Source organism: Ammospiza nelsoni, chromosome 2 (assembly GCF_027579445.1).
Source record: "Ammospiza nelsoni isolate bAmmNel1 chromosome 2, bAmmNel1.pri, whole genome shotgun sequence".
NCBI classification, from domain to species: Eukaryota; Metazoa; Chordata; class Aves; order Passeriformes; family Passerellidae; genus Ammospiza; species Ammospiza nelsoni.
In genome coordinates this window covers 16,979,332-16,999,004 of record NC_080634.1, presented here as the reverse complement: position 1 = coordinate 16,999,004, position 19,673 = coordinate 16,979,332, and the positions used below count along the sequence as shown (strand labels likewise).

The 19,673-nt window shown below is 37.1% G+C and overlaps 1 protein-coding gene across 29 annotated transcripts in view; it reads left to right on the top strand.

Moving 5' to 3' along the window:
• Positions 1-19,673, top strand: part of ABI3BP (ABI family member 3 binding protein) — a 135,662-nt gene that overhangs the window by 44,131 nt on the left and 71,858 nt on the right. For 24 of the 29 annotated variants that reach the window (XM_059467083.1, XM_059467077.1, XM_059467097.1 and 21 more), the window contains exons 7-18: positions 2,829-2,880; positions 3,257-3,319; positions 4,345-4,440; positions 4,764-4,841; positions 9,877-9,957; positions 11,266-11,340; positions 13,888-13,953; positions 14,448-14,522; positions 15,691-15,759; positions 17,198-17,272; positions 18,713-18,772; positions 19,143-19,208. In XM_059467083.1, the coding sequence (XP_059323066.1) occupies positions 2,829-2,880; positions 3,257-3,319; positions 4,345-4,440; positions 4,764-4,841; positions 9,877-9,957; positions 11,266-11,340; positions 13,888-13,953; positions 14,448-14,522; positions 15,691-15,759; positions 17,198-17,272; positions 18,713-18,772; positions 19,143-19,208 (856 nt within the window). The remainder of the gene's footprint in view (positions 1-2,828; positions 2,881-3,256; positions 3,320-4,344; positions 4,441-4,763; positions 4,842-9,876; positions 9,958-11,265; positions 11,341-13,887; positions 13,954-14,447; positions 14,523-15,690; positions 15,760-17,197; positions 17,273-18,712; positions 18,773-19,142; positions 19,209-19,673) is intronic. The other 5 variants (XM_059467096.1, XM_059467095.1, XM_059467094.1 and 2 more) reach the window with 3 other exon arrangements.

The following is a 19,673-nucleotide window of genomic DNA, read 5'->3' as shown; positions in this document are numbered from 1 at the left end:
AAAGCCAAAAAGCAGATAGTTTGCTTTGTTCCTTCAGTTTCCACAGCACTAGGTGGGGAATGGTTCAGTGGTGTGATCAGATCATTGATGCAAAGCCAGAATGAGTGTGATTTAGGCCAAGTTTGTTTGTGCTTTATTTTGCTCCAAAGACACAACTGACTCATATCAACAGGGTCCTAACTCTTCTCTGTAAGGACATTTTTAAAGGCTGTTTATTAAAACAACGTTACCAACCCATCTAGTCATTCTGCCCTTTCAACATCAGTCACATATCATCTTGTGTTTCTTTTGGCAGTTTCATCCTTTAAGTTTGTCTAAGCTCCCAGGGCTGTTTGAGCAGCAACTCAGGAGAGAGTGGAAGAAAAGGAGTGTTCTAGAAATGGTCATTCTTCTTCTTTTCATAAACAATGGGTAGTGGTAGGGCAGAAAAAATGCAGTAGAAATTTATTTCCTCTTCTTTCTGGTTAAGTTCCTCTAGTTTCATGTTCGCCTGGAAGGTGGGATCCTTCCCAATTTTCCAGCCAAAAAGGACTCAGCTTCTACCATTTGTTAAACTATAGAAGGAAATATTCCTGCTCTTCCAAACCTTATTCAGTCCAGACTGACTATGATCCTTCCTTGAGGAGTCTCTTATGTGCATGCCAGCTAGTTTTGGTTTTTTGAAGTGTCAGAATACAAGACAGAAAGAAAGAACAAGTCTCTTAAAGTAATGTTACCATATGCTGTTTCACAGAACATTTGAGATTTGCAGTCCTGTAAGAATATGCTGAATGTATATGGCAAGAAGTAAGATGCCTGACCTATGGTATAATTTACATCTCTCATTTTCCTCTGAAAATAAGGAATATATTATTTACCATCTTCTTTGATGATGGCAGCAGCTGTATAAATAACTGATGTTCCTAATACCTGTATGCTTTAGGTTCCCTATCTGAAACATATAGTTGATAGTGCCATTCCTACAGATGATGGGCTGACATTTCCAAAATAGTTTGTACAAGTAGTAAATATTACTAGGAATATCTAAATTAGTCACTTTGTGGAAACTGAGAAGAAGGCTTTGACAGCATGGGTAGATTTCAAGTTAATGGTTACAGATTTATGCAGGTGAGCAGTCTAATTATAGCAGCTGGGGAATGTGGATTTCATGTAATTATTCATTCCTGAGTGAAAAACTACATTTTTAATATATTTAAATGTATTTTGAGTTTTTATATTGCTATCATTGTAGCCATCCATTATTAGTCAGGAAAGAAAGAATGCTTTTGTCCATACAAGAAATTTTTAGTAGTAAAAAGGCTGATAGTAATTATGATTAGAAGTTCTACAGCAGAGGTCACACAAGCACTCACTACACCTTAAGAGCTGTTTGATTGTAAGGCTTCTGAGGAGAAATAAAATAAAATGGCCACCTTCTTCTAACAAATGCATTCCATCCCATCTGTTAGTCACATGAATAGGAGGGCTACTTCAAAAGCAGATGATCTGCAACACAATTTTTTCACCAGGAAAGAAAATGGAAATGTAAAAACGGAAAAATAAAGAAGGAAGTTTATTTCTATCCTTATATAATGACAATGATTGAGCCATGTTCTCACCAATGCAAAATTGTTATTAGGTAGCAGACAGTGATCATAGTGTAAGTTGCCTCCATCCATTTCCCCAAGGAAAGGTCCTTCTTACTTGTGGAGATTGGCCTTCTTCCAGCTTCTTAAACTTTGGTATGTGTTTAATGTGTACCCAACCATTGCTTTTAAAGCTTTTCACAAGTATTTAGAATAGAACAAAAATAGCTATCCTTAGGTAGATGATTAGCACTTTGTCATCAAGTGCTGACTTCTCATGCAAGTGTTCTTTCACATGAAGTAGGCCAGATGTCATCAAGAACAAAATTAACATTATCTGGTTCTGATTTCAGCAGAATGTATTTAGAATGGAAGGAGTTATTTTCTTTCTTGTAACTCAAATATAACTAAAACAATTCCCTTTTAATGTATGTAGCTTTTTTATGTCATTAGCATTACAGTCTACCTTCTCTCATCAGTTGAGGGTATTATTAAGCTTTCAGAATTTGTTCATAATTCTTATCTCTGTTATCAGCTGTTTTGTTTTAATAGCTGTGGGGTCCATTCAGGTATTCCTTTTTTTTTTTTTTTTATGGTATCAATATAATTTCACATTCACATTTAGGCAAGATGTAATCTGGGTCAAAGAGATATGAACAGCATAAGAGTCCAAGTATTTAGCATAAAAATTTAAGAATTATGTGGGTGGCTGGCCGCTTGTGCTTTGGAAACAATTCCACTAAATAAGATTTTTCTGAGCTAATCTACTTTAATCAGGCTATGCACCCAAGAGTGCTGATGGTTTACAAATGTTTACCTGGTTCTGGAATAGTCTATGTTCTAAATATAGTGTTCCTGAGAAAATATTTGTGTCCTGTGACCAAATTGTAATTGCCTATGTTTCACATGTTTTCCTGTAGTTAAATTTCATCTTTTCTTCAGCATTCTGGACTACTCCCCAGTGAGTGCTGTACAGATCCTTAAGAGAAGAAAGAATTGGGGTTTCCTAAGCTTTACAATACTGTGGTTTTATTAAGCAAAACATCTCAAGCAGATAGAAGGAGATCAAAATGTGATATTACCACATTAGCCCGTGGGAACTGAAGCACAACCATCAGGGACCAGGGCCAGAGCCATATCCACTGTTAACTTGGGACAGGCGTGGTATTGGATTAGAATCCTCTATTTTTATTACTCAGTTCAATTACTACTATGGCAGTTCTCCCAAGGCACTACTTTGATCCATTTTTTCTCTTTTTTCAGATTATACTGAGTGATAATAAGAAATTGGTCCCTGTCACAATAATCAAACAAAGTAAGTTTGTGCATTGTTTAAAATGTGTTCTTATACTCTGCAAGAGTAACTTGAGACTAAAATGAGTGTCAGGGGAATGGGATGTCCTGCAGCTGGCCCTATAATAACATAAGCACAGAATTTCAGTTTCACCAAAATTAATGTGCCAGGGGAAAGAGACGCACAGTTAGGAGACAATGTAGAGAAAACAGAGTTTGCAGTCTCTTAAACTGAATGTAAATGCAGGAAGGATTAGGACGGTGTCCTAATCTGCAAATTGAGGAAAGGTTTTTAGAATGCTGGGGTTTGTTTCAGGTGTGGTTTTTTTCTTATTTCGGTTTTGTTGTTGTTATTGTTGTTTTAATTATCTTTTAATATCCCTGTGTTGTCTCCACAGTTATTCAAAATCGGACACAGTCAAAAGCACCAGATAGTTCCTCTCTCCCAGGAGCAATATTAGGTGACTAGAAGATACTTTTATTATTTCTCTTAACCCCTGGTTGAAACTTAGAATTGCGCAAATGCTTGTAATTTTCTTGATCTTAATTGTTTTTCCTTGCATATCAAAGGGTATTTTGCAGCTGGTGCAGACAATATTTGTTGCATTTTATGGTGGTACAGATGGTTCAAGAATGTTGTTACTTAATTGAAGTAGAATCATTTAATTGTTATTGTATTTAAAAGAAGAAACTGTGATTGTTTAAGTCAAGGAGTTGTTTCATACTTCAAATGAAGTTCTATGGCAAAGATCTTGTTGAGATGAGGGATTGTTCTTACTGGGCTTTTCAGGTAGCACAGTAACTTCACATCTCCAGTCACAAACCTGATATTTTAAACTACAGAAGTCTTGCAATTAGAAATTGATGTTAGATCTCAGGGCATTACTGTTTCCCTCCAAGCCATTCAGCTTCATGCTTTTTGTTCTTGTTTCACCTATAAGAATATGCAATATTGGCTTAGAACATTAAACCAGGGGAAAGTCTGTCACACAGTGTGATGAACTACTGGTCTGCCTGAAATTTCCATGAAAGGCTCACTGCACCATGTACCTTGCGACCAATTTATTCCTGGATTTATTGTTTATCCCTTTATATATTTTCTATGACTGCTTAACTTTGGCTGAAGCTTTCTTTGTGTGAGTTTCAGTGTATTGATGTGAGTCAAACACATACATACAAACCCAGTCTGGTGTTGAGCCCACTTGGCCTACCAGACAGAATCTGCCCCAGTATCTGTGATGCTGAGTTGTGTGTTCCAGAGTCAAATGCTTTCCAACTCTGATAAATCATGAGATGGTGGTGATAGAAGAAGTGGTATAAAGGGCAAATAGCACAAAATGGGATAGATAATTACAGGATAGAACAAATTCATTTTCCAAATATTCAGCCTGAGCTCCCAGTGGTTCAGTGGTAGTTACTCATCTCAGAGAGCAGACTGTGTGCTTTCATGTCTTCTGGAATTAATGGCATACATCTTTCTCTGTAGTGCACCTAATTGTTCCAGGTCTCAATGAAAGTCAGCAGAAACTTCCTCCTCTCCTGACAATAGATGACATACCTCAAGCATCCAGGAAAAAACTGGGTAAGCAGAAATGCTAAGCAAATGAGAAATGCTGAAAACCATTTTGCACTGTGAAAATAATGATTCATAAGTCATTAAATCGTCACTGTAAATTTTTATTTTTAAAATATCTTTTAATGAACAAAACAAAACCAAAACCACATGTGTTTAACATAGCTTGCAGTGATTGTGCAGTGGAAATTCATTTGGTCCTAAAGGTACTCAGCTGTCCACATTAATCCATGTTGGCTTACTTAGTCAAACTAAAGTGAGACAGAAATAAATCTGTGGTAAAAGAGAGCAGATACATATTTGTAATTACTCTCTAATGCCTGTTCTTTTAGCTAAGAATGAAACTGGAGTATGGCCTGCTGAATCCAAAACACCAGAAGTTCAAGAAATCTCCCCACAGTCCCTTCCAGGTAATGAAAATTCTGTTTTTAGAAACTCTGTGGAATATCTTTGCCAAATACATAAACTAAAATGAAACCCATCTTTGTGCTCTACAGCTAAAATAGTAGTTGGAAAGCAGGAGGATAGTGGCTGAATTAGCAAGGAGTGGTAATGTAGATAAAAAATCTGAATCCAACTCTGGACAAAAGTTTCAGGTGAAATAATTATTAAGTTTCTAAAACTACTTGGAATTAGAATTATACTTTGTGGCATGATGGATGCCTTTAAATTTGAAAAATGGCAAAGTGAGTTTTTTTGTGAGACACAGACTACTTTATGAATTTGTATGACAAGTATAGTCATATGTTTGAACATATCAGTCTGGGGGCGAGGGAGGAAAGTATTGGAAAGAGCTGAGTTGTTCAGAGTCAAATGATGAAGATCACTTATCACCCACTTTATTGACCCACATTTCAGAATTGCTTAAGAAGGCATATGCCTATCTTCATTTTCTATAGTCTGGCCCTAATCCTATAACTGATTTGGAAGTTTTGGTTCTGCTCTCACAAGAGACAAGAGCTGCCTTCTGCCAACTGCTTTGCTGAAAGGAAGAAGGGATGCTTGAGCAGTGGCAAGAATTTAAAACTAAAAAGGAATTTGAGGAAACAATGACCAAAGGTTTGCTTTGGTTTGGTTTAGACATATTATGTGACCTTGCTGGAGTTATTCTCTTCTGTCTGTCAAGTCTTTCCTGGCTGGATGGAGTAGTGTAGCATGTGGTTTCTTTGACATCACACAACTCAGACAGATACTGCCCTTAAATATGGTTGTGTTTATTTTATTCCTTAAGTATATAAAAAAATGCTATGCTTAACTTCATCATAGCACTTTAGTCTTAAAAAAAAACAAAGCAGAATTAAAAACCCTTCAAAAAATAAATAGGGAATTAAAAAAGGTGGAAAGAAATGCAGCAATATCCTGTGATCATTGATAACAATCTTTCAGACTAACTGCTCCATCTTTTTTTCTTCTGTGAAAATGTTAGAACCTAATTTTCTACTCAATAGATAAACACATTTTCCAAATTCTGCTTTAAATTATTCCTTCCTGGCTGCAAAACTTTCACAGGGATAGCTCTTTTCTGTTCATCCTAAATATTAAGAGGGGAAAAAACTATGCCTCTTCACAAGAATTTATTATCAAAGGATGCATTGAAAATGTGTGGATCCTTTTCAGAAAGCTGTAAGGAGTTTTTAGGTTGTTTGATTGGTTTGTTTTCTCTTGCAGTTCAAGGTCTCTTGTGGAATTATTTTTTTTATTATTTTACTAGATTATTTAGCTTGTTTAAGTAATGGCTGTTTAAGAACTGGCAATCTGGAAGTCTATTTGCCATTTTTTGTGAAAGTGAGAACTGAATACATTTGTATGGTTGGTTCTCCATCAGAATCCATGACCTCAAATCTCAGCCCTCCAGCTTGCATTCCTCTAATCAAAATGTGTTGTTCTTTGTTGATGGAATGTATTGGTCAGTGAGCTAAAGAGTGAAAGGTGGCAGATGAGGAGGAGAGTGTTCTGTAATTATATTTATGTACCAACATGTAGGATTTCTGACCATAAACAATGCCATGTCTAGACATGGCACAGAACTGTATGTTTATGAAGCTGGAGAAATTTTCATTACTCTGATAATAATTGGCAAGTACTCTCTTTTCTTGTAACAATTTAGTAACAATTTGTTACAACTAAACACATTCTTATTGCTCTCACACCAATAGTTACTTATGGAAATATTTAGAATTTTCATCTTCCATTTCAAGCTTCCTTTGTGGCTTTGCTTCCATGACTTTTTTCCCTGTGGTGACCATTCCTTTCAGATATTATTTGTTGATCTCAGCACCAGTGCCTCGTGTTCAAGTAAGAGTATGTCACACTCCATTGTGGTTACAGTATTTCAGTTAAAGAGAAAAAAAAAAAAGAAGTCAGGAAACAGGGAAGTGCAAATTAATCCTTTAAAAGAAAAATGCTCTTCAGGTCTTGCCATGGAACATGGAAAAAGAACTTGTCTGGCTAAAATGCTGAAGTATTCTTTTATGCGTAGCTTAGGTGAGAGATCTGAGCACGAACCCTCCAACCCTTTTAAAAGGGATGCATTTAAACAGTTTAGTATATAGACATAATTAATTGAGTTTAGTATATAGACATAATTAATTGAGTTTAGCAATAGGATCTACTTCATTATATTTAATTCTGAACATTGCTATTTGAAAAATCATCCCGGATTCTTTGAGTAAGGCATAATAATTATTTGCTGTGGAGGGTTTAAGGACTGGTGCCAGACTGGCAAGAGCACAGTGCTTTAGCAGGAGCTCTGTGCTGTAGCAGCTGTTGTGTCATCAGCCATGCTAGAAGGGAAAAAGGGAGCTCCAAGTATTTCAGCAAGCAGTCCATCTGAAAGGCTCTGTGAGCTGGGCTGCACTTGTCTTCCACTGGCTCTTCATCAAAGGGTGTGTTCTGTGATGTCACACAGTTTAGTAACTTTTTTTCATGTATTTGTCTACCAGGAATCCCATCATTTTCCTAATTTCAATCCTCCCCTCCCTTGGCATGCATTTCCATGGAAAGACTTGTTAGTAAGGTCTTTCATTCTTTGTCTTTGCCAGGCTTGTTACAATATTTTCCACTCAGAACTCATTTATTCTTAACACAACAGCTTGAATCTCTTGTGTTTTCCTCAATCTTTGAATTGTTGTCTAATATACCTCAAACTGCTGCTACAACTTTTTTTTCCTCTGCCAAATGTGTCTTTCTATTAACTTCACAGGGAAATTGGAGCTCACCAACCCTTAGAAATATGAGCATATTAGTCTGGGAGATGAAAGAACTAGTTTCTCCTTTTTTTTCTTTTTTTTAAACAAAACAAAAAAAAAAACCACAAAAAAAGAAAGCTAGTCATTTATGTGAGGCATTATGCTACAAATTTAGGAATTAGGTTTGTGAAATATGGAATAGGCTTGAAATGAGAAGTGCCACCTGTGAATCCATCAACCAGGGTTAATGTTCAGTTTAAATAACTCCTTTGTTGCCATGTCTCCCAAGTTCTGTTCCTCCTGTCCTCATTCTGCCCCCTGAAGAGTTCCCCTTGTGCTCACAGGGTATATCAGGAGTGAGATTAATGTTTTCATCATAATGTCTTTCATCATCATGAAGATGAAAAGAGAATCAAGAGAAATCAGAGGAAAGAGCTTAAGAAGCATTGTCTAGGTGCATTCTTGCTGTGTTCCATGCTGTGATGATAAAGTAACTTGGCTGTGTTAATGCTTTACTTTGCAGAACCACTGCAATAGGCCTAACTTGTCTGCTGCCCTGGAATAATCAGAGGAATTTCTTTTCTCTAGTTTTGCTTTCAGAGCCTAAACTTTCTTCTTCCTGTATCTTCTTTTTAACATAAATATCCGTCTTATTTTCATGCCATCTCTGCAATGTTTTAGGCAAAACTAAGAGCTTCGTTTCTTTTGTTCTAATTCTAAGCATATTTTATCTTGTTCAGCTTGCTCAGCAAAGATACATTTCATTTTAGTGTAAACTCTCTGACCTCAAAAAAGAAAAAATTAAGAACATGAGTTCTGTATTTGCTTGTGTTTTGAGAGTTTCTTCATTATTGCACCTCACCAACAAGAAATTTTAGATTTTGAACTGCTCCTGAGGTACAGGTAGTTAGTTATTCCTTCAGTATTTCTTATGAGTGAATTCTCTCCCACAAGTTGCACAGAGGGAAATTTTTCTGCCTTCTCTGGACAATTAATTCCTCCTTGCACTGATGGCCGTGACTGCACTGTGGCTGACTTAGAAGATGAGTTGAGCCATAACAAAGCAGCATCTGTAAAGGCTCCAGACTGTTTGACACATTCTCCAAACTAGAAAACAGTGTAATTGTAACTGTGATAGCATCTGAACACCACTCTTTAGAATGTGGGAAACAGCACTTTTTTTTTTCACTAAATGAAGTAAGAAGCTTATAAACCTCCATGACCAGCTCTGGCTTGAAGTGTGTTAAATAGATTGTGGAAAAACCAAAATTTCTTCTAATGTGTCTCAAAAAGAAAACGATCTTTTATTAAATTAATACTAAAACTTAGTGCAATATTAATGCCAAACATCAATATTAAAGATCTCTTCCAAGTAGCTACATGCACTAAATGCTGTGCAATTTGCTCTGTGGAGGGCATTAATGTGCTTGCAGCATTCAAGGCTGAGCCCTTACCATTCTGTGTTCTATATTCATGTCATTTTACAGTCTTAGATGACCAATTCTGGGTACTGCATGACTCATTAAACACCTCTGGGATCTCCAGCAAGATGCAGAGGAAAGAAGTGACCTTGACTGAATTACTATTGGCATTAATTGTTATGTGAAACAGCATGCAGAGTATAGTTGTGCAGTAGTACATTAAAATATGGCCAGCAATTCAGTTTAGGTATATTTAATTGCTGTTTAATAAACTGCCTATGTATTATTCTAAAAATGTGCAATTATAAGAATGAATGGAAATCAAAACCTATTCTATAACAAATTCTATAATTACTAGAAAATTAGTAATTTTCTGAGATTAGTAATAATTCTGAGATATTACAGGTGAGTATTTATTACATTCCTGAAAATTTTTATATTAAAAGGATTAAAAACCATTCTGAATAACAGGGAATATATTTGTAAATATTTTGTGTAAATTGCTTTATGATGTAATGGATCTTGTTTACAATCTATTGTAATGAATTTAAGAGGCTGTAACAAAAGTACAGTGTGAGTTTCTGACCTTAACTTTGCTGTTCGTGACTTTTATTTTCTTTTGTTAATATAAAACTGCAGCAAAATAAATCCAAAGCATCATATAGATTTCACATCTGGATACAAAAGTAAATATAAATCATGATGGAGTTGAGCTGCTGTAGAAATCATTCTAATGATGTGACATGAAATGGTGATAAGAAAAACATCAGGCTTTGGGTAGTAAATCAAGAGAAGTTCAAGGGGATTTTAAATTACATTAAGGTTCTTTCTTCTAGCTCAGCCTGAGAAAACACATGGACCTGAAGACTTTAGATCAACGCCTAAACCCAAATTGGTGCAAACTCAAAAGATCCCGGGTAACTAATTTTTCTTCTTTTTACATTCTTTCTACATTAAATACTTTTTTATTTTCAGCAGAATTTTTCTACTTCTTGCTGCATCCTCTTTGTTTTGGCTCCAAAGAAAGTCCTGATTAAAATATTCTGGTTTCTTTTGTGGTTTCAGTGACTAATAGTGGAATGAATTGTAAAGCAGGATGCACCTAGCTCTGGCTGCACTGTGGCTTTCACGGATTTCACTGCGTGATTCAATTTGATTTTCAAAATTACTGCTTTCTGTCTATGTGATCTGCATGTTTGACATAACATAAAATGTCCATCTGTAGAATTGACCTCAGTGATAGAATTTAAATAATTACCTCCTTGATTTTCTTCTGATTACAGATTCTTTAAGTAACACCAACAGAATGAGTAAGAACAATTTTATATAGCACGTGATGGGATATAACTGTATTTGTCTTGAAGGAAGGAGAAGCTCTACTGATTTTTAAATTTTTTAATCTCAATGTTGTATGGTTAGTTTTGTGATTTGGTGTAACACTTATTAAGTTCAGTTATTCAGAATTCTGAATTCTCTAATGTTGATTTTATTGCATGTATTTTCTTCCCTGAGCCATGCAAAATTACGAGGACAAATCTGAACTTGAGGTTGTGTTTAATTCTATTCTTTAAAAAAACTTCACTTAGATTTTCCTAAAGCACAGCTAACCTCCATTCAGGAGGCTGTATGCTAAAGGAAATGACCAGGAATGCTTGCAGGACCGAAATGCAAATCTTCCCATGAAGAGGACTGCTAATGCTTCTCAATAAATGCATTTTACACAATCCTATGGATTCACATTTGTGTCTTACTTGCACTTTTTTCTTTTTTCATTTAAATTTGACAGCAGATTTCCAGAATTTACTGAAGCAAAACCAGCAGTCAATCTAATTTCATTTTAATTTCTAATTGCCCTTTTTTAACCATACTCAATTTTCCTTGGTTATGCTATGTTTCAAAGATTAAAATATGAAAACTAATCAAGATGGATCATTGATTAATTTTAAACTAGGTGCTTGTAGTTACTTACAGATGTTCATTGTCAGATTCCCATGACTGATAGATATTTGTTTAACAAGTAGGGAAAAAAGGGCTTCCTTCATATTCCACATACCTTTTTAAGTGGCAATTTATGTGGTTTTTTTCTAGGTTGGAACCACTTTTTCTTTTCTTTATTAATTATCTTTTTTTTCAGGAGTGAGTGGTCCAGAAGACAAACATAAATCCGTGTTGTGCCTTGTATTATTCTTAATCAAGAGACCTTTTGGTTATTTTTCTTATCGTAGCTTCTAATGAAATACAGCTACCTCCTTCCGGATCCAGAATCCCTGATGCTCCAAAAAGTCCATTGACAGAACTTGGTAATTACTTTCTTTGTAAATATGAGTAAACTTTTCTGAAATAATATCTTCACAAAGCTTGCTCCAATAAGAGAAGCAATGTAATTAGAACAGTAACGCACAAGTGACTTATATTGTGCCCTTTTTTGCGTGCTATGTACACCCCTTTGTTACGTAATTGGACCCTAAACCCGGAGCTTTGATGCTTGTGTTGGTGATGAGTGGGGATATTTCAGCAAGTTATGAGCATCTGGAGTCCTGTGCTGGGAAGAACATGATGTTTGTGTGGATGCTTTGTTCCTCTTCCCTTCTTCCTTACTTTCTTCTGCTGGGAGATCTCTCAGATGTGAGCTCACCGCATAGGGGACCATTTGTGCATGGTTGATATTATTTCTTGTCCTTGTTGTTACCCTGAACTAATTTTTGTCCAGTTCCAAGTGTGCAGTTTTTATAAGTGATGTTGTTGAGCTGTTTGTGGCAGGGGGTGTCCAGTGCCAACCTCAGTCCCACCTCTCACCATCTCCTGCCTCCACTCCTCTACGTTGTACCCTGTGTCTCCCTTGCTCAAGACCTCTGATTTCATAACAGGCCCGTATTTTCTCTGTGTTTGTGTTAAATTAGCTCGTTCTACCAAAACTATTGCTTGTTGCTGCTTTCAGTATTAACAGCTATTACACTTGTTACCTGGAGGGCCCTTGAATCAGATTCATTTCTATGTCATTAAGCATTAGTCAAGAAGTTATTATAGAATAGTGCTGGCTTATTAGGACGGCATAATCTAGTCAGCAAAATTTTAAAATAATTTCCAGGAATGCCTCTTAGTTCTTGAAATGCATATTTGAAGCAGATTCTCAAGAACATGAAAATTATCTTCATAATCTGTTCTTAATTGGTTAGATTCTTTTGACAACAATTTTCCAGATATCTTTGAGGGGATGGGGAGAGACATTTGGTTAAATCCAATTAGAAGCAGCACTGGAAAAAGAGAAACACAGTGATTTAAGAACCTATTTGCTATAAATGTAGTTGGAAAACTGAAAATTATTAGGGATGTAAAATATTTTTTCTTTCTATAAAAAAAAGAACAATCTAATCCTATGTTTGTCTCAGTGGAAAAGGTGGAATAATAGCAACATTTGAGGAAAAAAGAAGTGTTTCATTCAAGTATTTATTATGATTTTGTTCTCGTGTCCTCCATTCCCTTTGAATAGTTCCACTTGGCAAAAGTGGGATTTCATTATGAGAGGTTAGGCCAAGCCAGTGGGTCGAAGGGAGCATCTGTGCTCTCCATGAAATCACTGCTGAAGTGAAAGATGTTCTGTGAGAGTCAGGGCATGGTTATACAGAGGAGATTTCTCTGCACTGTGCCTCTGCATGCTTTGATCACCTGCTGTCATAAAACCAGCAAAGCAAGCAAAATTTAGTTTATGAAGTTCAACTGTGTGTGACCTGTATTCTGCCCTAGCTCCCCTGAAGAATATTTTGTTTATTTTTCTATCTGGATTGTGCTAGAGGGAGATCTCTCCTTTGTTTTGTAAACTTCCTGTGTGGTCAGTATCTTTTTGGATTCAAATGTTTCTGAAAAGATAGCTTTGTGAACATGCCTTCAATGTTCTGATGCCTTTGGAAGATCTCTTATAGCTCTTGCTGGGTGTGCATGGATCAATGGAAGCTTTTGCCAAAAGCTGTGAATCATATGGCTTTTGTTGGCAGTGTTTTCTTCTCTAGACATATAGAATAGAATGGTTTCATTTGAAAGGGACCTGCAGTGATCATCCAGTTGAACTGCTGAGTTCAGCTATATCAGGATAGTAACCCAGGATCCAAATTGTTAATGTGATAAGGTAGATTGAAGGTAAATGGAAAAGCAGATCCAATGTGTGACAAAAAAGCTGTTCACTTTTTGGCATGGATATTCATATTTCCCATACTGGAAATGAACACTGCACCTAATTATTTGAATGGGGGTTTTAACAGAAAGAAAAGTACTTACTGACCAGTTCACACAGTTAAGTAGGATCAGTAGCAGCACAGCAGTGCAAAACCTGCACATGGTGGAAGCTTGTTCAGGATGGCTTTAGAGTAAGAGTGCCCAATTCCATCTTGACTCCATTTTCATTAAAGCGCACTTCAGGTTATCCACACTTCAAAGTGAGGAAACCAGATCTTTGTAATAATCCTCATCACAGATAACAGCTAGTAGGTGTTGTTACTAACTTCAACAATTATTTCACTTATTTGATTGTACTACTCTTCTCTTATCTTTTGCCATTACAACTTCTTTAAAAATAGTTATACATGATGCAGTAGTGACTAGAGACCTGCAAGTGGTGTGAATATCAAATGTTGTGTTGTAGCTGCCTTGCTGTGAGTAAAATCCTCTCATGTAATAAGGATTCAGTTTGATGAGGTAGGGTATGCTAAATATGAATGGGGTAGAAATTAATGTAGCAAAGAGACATTCAAACAGAAAAATCCTTGTTAGCTACAGTTGAAATTAGATTTTGTATCACTTGCCAAAAGAGTCTGTCTTGGAATAATAAAATTTTGTTTCATGTTTGCTCTTAGCTACTCAGAGTCCAGACTTGAAATCCATATCTCTACCTTCTGCAGGAAAAAAAGAGATGGAAATGGGTAATTAGCAGATTAGTTCTGTGATTTTTTTCCATTATCGTGGCATCATATAGATCTGCAAATTTTAATCTTGGCTACCAACATTCATAGAGAGCTGCTTATTCACCATTCTTGTGTCTGTGTAACCACCAGAAGAATGTATCTGTTGTCAGCTTAAAAACTGCCCAAACACAGTGTGGTCATATCTCATCATCATCTTACTCTTTCGGTATAGCTGCAGCCCTTACCCAGAAAATTTAATAAGAGAGAATTCCTTGCTGGTAAGACTTCTTTCAAGCATGTGGCACTTGCATTCCAAGGCCAGAAGCCTGTATTTTCCAGCCATCCCCTCCCCTTGTCGCAGCCATTGTCTCACATCTCACTTGAGGCCATCTGCTGTCTTGCTCAGCTTAGCGTTGGCACCATCTGGAAATGCACAGCCTTTGCTCAGTGTTTGATGCTAATCCATCAAATCACAGCTCTCTCAGCATTTTAAGCTTAGATTCTTTTTTCAGCTTTTGAGGAAAAAGAGACTGTTTCTTCAGGATCCAAGTCATCCAGTACCATGGAAGTGCAACCAACTCGACCCGGTAATGGTTCTCATGAGGTTAATCCTCCTGACAGTTGGGAATTTTTGGAGGAGACGGTGCCCCTCATGGAATAGTTTGTTCAGTTTAACATAAATGAAGAATAACTGTGGGTATGAAAGCGCTGCATCAAGTATTAGGTCTCTTTATGACATTCCATGTGAAATACTAAGCTAGTAGTTCAGGGGCTTTTCCATGTTTGGCAACAGCATGCAATTCTTAGTTTTAAATGTAAATTGGACTTACTGTAAATATAAAATTTAAATAGGACTGTCCACACCTGAGTTTCATAAATAGAATATCCTGATTTGCTGAAGGATTCTGAGTTCTAAGAGATTAATGAGAATTGAAGAAGTTCCAACATATTTTGAAATGATCACTCATCTCTTAGCCTTTCTGTATAAACAGAGATATAATTCTGCCCAGATTTCTGAAGTGGCACTATAAAAACATATCACTGAAGATTCAGATGCTTTCTAGTTGGCCCTTACGAAATTTCTGTTATGTGTTTCTATTATTTTATAGATGTTATTTGCCTGGGGCAACTGACAGTTTTCCAAAATAATGAAAAAGAATAATAAGATGAGAGCCAGTTGGAAAGATTTCATTTCATTAGCATGCCAATAGTATAATGCCTGATGCATATGTTTTTGGAAGAAATTAACATTGAAGAAAATCCCTTACTGAGGGGGAGATTGGTTACAATAGTTAGCTGTTCACATATCTGACAAAAGGCAGTTTCTATGTTTCATTTGGTCCAGCTCCTGTTTTGTCATCCTTTTTCCTTCTCCAGTTTTAGCACCAGGATATTGTTCTTCCTGATCCTAGAAAAAAATTCCATGCAGTCACAGTTTGCTACTTTTTATTAATATGTTCTCCTATTTTGAATAGCCTTGTATTTTCACTTTTTAAATCTGTATGTCACCTTTTTATGTGAGTCTGATAAAAATTTGGTCAAAAAATGCATTATGCATTAATGCGTGTTTTTGGAAATAATTTCCAAGTCAAAAACTTAATCAGTTATTGTACATTTCAGACTCTGTCTTTCTGTGCAACATAATATGTTAAGTATTACCCAAAAGTTTTGTCAGCTTATGAAGGAATATGATGTTGCAGAAGGTTTTTTATCACTTCAAAACAATACAGCATTATTTTTGCTTTTATTTTCCAGCTTCACATGACTTTCTTCATGTTATTTCTACTCCCCAGACTTTTACAGCTTCAGAAATACCAGACACTGGTAAATTATAATAATATTCTTTCAAAAGCCTTTTATACCCTTTTGATTGGTTGGTGATGAAAAGTTCTTTGCTGCTTCCATGTTGGTGATTTCAGACAGACATTGCATACCCCTTGCCGTGGGTGTAGCCCTACATCTTATTTTTTCCACTCCTGTGTCACCATTCTCATTCCTGTGATCAGGCAGAGCACAAGTTTAAAGGAAGTCTGCAAGTAGCTTGTAGAATAATACAGTATTGATCAAAGAGCTATGTCAGGAAAGGATTTAAATTTTGCAAGGCTTAAGCCTGTTCCAGGTATAATACCATGCTTTTTTGTGATATTTTCATTTCTTTTATCCTGTCAATTTTTTGCAAACAGTTTGCTGAGATTTTTTTCCTATGTATTGTCTTAAAATAAGTAAATCAACATAACTAAGGCCAGACCTTTCCAACTAAGCTATACTTTGAGTTATAGCTTTGGGAGTAGATTATTTTTCCTGTAGCCTTAGGGAGGTGAGGATGCCCAAGTTAACATCTTCAGCTAAGTAATTAGTGATGGTATTTGAAATGGAAAAGGAGGTTAATTTTTAAATAAATAAGCAAAAAAATAATAAATGCTTTGCCGAGTAGTGGAAAGTAAAGTTTCTCTCCACCGATGTTCCTTTTTAATTTACTTATATTAAATTATTTCTCAGGTTGTTTTATTGTGTTTTTTTTTTTTTTTTTTTTAACAGCAGCTAGTGATATTACTGATTTGGAAATACCCATGCCTGTAATTACTACAGAGGTTCAGCCATTAGAATGGCATGGGGTAAAATTCAAAAGTTTACTTCAATATAGTTTCAAAATTTTGTTTTCTTTTTTCTTTTATCCTTGCTACTATTTTTGGAAGTTTTGCATTGCTTTAGTTGTCATCATCACAGTAATTTATACATTTATTGCTGTTGTAACTAGATTCTCATCTGTACTTACTATTCATCTTTGTGGATGAAGGATTAGAGGCAGAGATGAGAGTTCCCTTTAGTTGGTTGTGTTTGGTTTTCCCATTGTTAAGATTCCCAGATGCAGAGCTGCCTTAGTTTTGGGGGTTTTTTCCTGTGCTGAGAGAACTTAGTTTGAGAGGGAATAAAAAGCTTACACATATTTCTGTGTACTGTTTCCATTAAAAGGCAAACCCCCTAGCTACTTTCTGGATCCAAAGGTGTTTTATTAATATCTACCATGTATTATATGCCAAGATTATTAGGTAATAAGAATTCTCATCAGTATGAATAACATGGTTTCCACATTGATTCCACACCAGCCTAGCAGTCCATGAGACAGAGTAATGCCCAACTGACTTGCCAGCAATCATCCCTGTGCTTCCATTTTAACAAAACCACACCTGTTGGCCAAGTCCTGAGTTATTCAGGTAGCTCTGAGGCAATTAAACCTTTTAACACAAGATTATCTTTCCAGATTTAGGTGAAAGGGAACCTCTTTCTTCAGGAGTCACAACATCTGGCATGCCAGAAATGCCACCAATCTCAGCTGGTAATGATATCTGTCTTCTCTGTAGTTCTCCTCACATCTAGGCAGCCTCTCAAAAGACACAGCTATGCTTTGCTAAATGAAGGGTTTATTCTAACTTGCTCTGTATAAAGCAGTAAGACAGAAACTATTTGCTGCAAGGTTTGAGACATTTGGAAGGAAATATTGCAATGATAAGATGATTTTTTTTTTTTTTAATGTTGGTAAACAATTAGCTTGTCCGGATTTTCTTGTGAAGGATTGTTTGTATAGATAGATATATTTATATATGTGTTTAGGCCCCATCATTGTTAGGAATGATTAAATAAATGTTAACATGTCCAATTTGCTCCTTTTGCACATTGGAAATGCTCCTCCACAGGCAGAAAAAAGATTTATCTACAATTCTTAAGCAGGTGCAAACACTTTTGTTAGTGAGTCATTTTGTTTTGCTGGGAAAGGATCGAAAACTGAACAAAAGGATTTCCATTTCCAAAGACTGGGAATATCAACATATCCCATAGGAATCATTCAGACTATTTCCTTATTGCTGCCAGCTGCATCCAAGGGCATGTTTGTAAACTGTCACAAGTCTTGCCTGCCTTAAACCTGAAACCAAGCCCAAAGCAATGGGCAAATGTGCACAGTAGTAGTGAGTACACATAGTCCAGATTTGGCACTAGTTTATGTGTTAGGTTGTGCATTCTCCCTGTGCAAAATTAGGGTAACAGGGTATGAAGAGATGACTTGAGTAGAGGGACTTGTTCTTCAGTGTACAAAGAGATGTTGAGTTGTACAATTGTAAGTTGTAAGATGTGCTAGAATTCTATGGAAAATATTCCTTTTTTCACTTGCTGTCAAGCATTTATACACAGAGAGATAAATGCTCTACACTGTATTTTATTAGTGCCAGGGAAAATAATTTCTGACCCACAAGCATTTATATATAGAGAGATAAGTTCTCTACACTGTATTTTATTAGTGCCAGGGAAAATAATTTCTGACCCACAAGCATTTATATAGAGAGAGATAAATTCTCTACACTGTGTTTTATTAGTGCTGGGAAAATAATTTCTGACCCATAGAATTAAGGATTTCGTTGATTGTAGGGAAACCTGAAATCAGATCTTGAACTCTAAATACATAGGTACGATTCTTGCCATGTTACCTCTGCAAGAACTGTTAGAATCTGTAGAGGAAATGTCAAGAGTGGTTTGGTGAATTGGATATTTGGCATTTTTCTGCTGATGTAGAACCATTTAGCCACTGAGGCTCAGGGAGTATTGTGTTGGTTGCAACCACAACAAGACACTTGATTTCGGGTTTGAGTCACAGGGTGCTGTCAGGAAAGGGCACGTGTGGCCCTAAATACAGACATTTAGGGTGTTGTACTGCTGGGGCTGCTTGTACTGCTGGGGCAAGGCTGGGTGCACATCTCAAGATCATTTCTGTGTCTGACCATAGCAACCAAGAGACCAGACCTGGAATGGACCCCATCTGCTCCACGGGAAACCACAAGGAAGGGTAAATAGCCAGCAATTCCCTCCTCCACTGCTTCCTTTGGCCATGCTCTTCTCTGCAGTGATGAGCCTGTGCAGATGTGCTGCTGGCCCAAGGAGTGGGACAGTGATGTGGCTGGACCTTTATGGCCCCTTACTAAAAATCCTTCTACCTGCAGATGTTCTGGGGAACCATTTCTAGGTTTGCTCTCATGCCTTGGCTGCCAGTGCCAGTGAAAGGCAGCATTGTGCCACCACCGTGGGCAGTGAAGCTGTGACATGGTAGCCTGGCCCAAGCAGGGCCACATCCCCTTCTTTGTAGCTCTGTCTTGATGTGAGCTGTGTGACAGCAGCCTGTGAGAGGAGCTGAAGGCAGTTTCTGTGTTTGATCTTAGCTGCTCGAAGACCGAGGCCGAAGTCCACCACTCCTTCCTCCCTGACAACTCAACAAACTGTGATGGGTAACTAGCAAGAGCCTCCTTTCCCATTGTCTGCCATCTCTTTCCCTGCCCATCACACCTCCCACCCCAAACCACCTGGCATCCTTTGTCATCTGCCATGGACAGGATGGAGTCTCGTTGGTGCAGCTTGGCTTGCCGAAGCACTGGCCACAGCAGTTCTGCAATTCTCCTGTTTGATCCCACGCTTTTTCCATGGCCCACGAGCATTTTCTGCAGGAAGCATGTGACATTCTGCAGAGAGACCACATGGCTGCAGCTGGCCCTCAGCTCCATCCCTGCTTCTTTGTGTTTGGGTGGTGGGTCTTGCTTTCTCTGATGCATTCAAACACAGTGCACAAGAACACAGCACAGCAGCTCAGCCACCCTCCAGGCCTTCCTTGGGCAAGGCTGTGCCTCTTGGTTCCCTCACCACTGACACTCAAGGCTGCTGGTTTTTTTCTGCCCATGCCTTTCTGTTGCCATCAC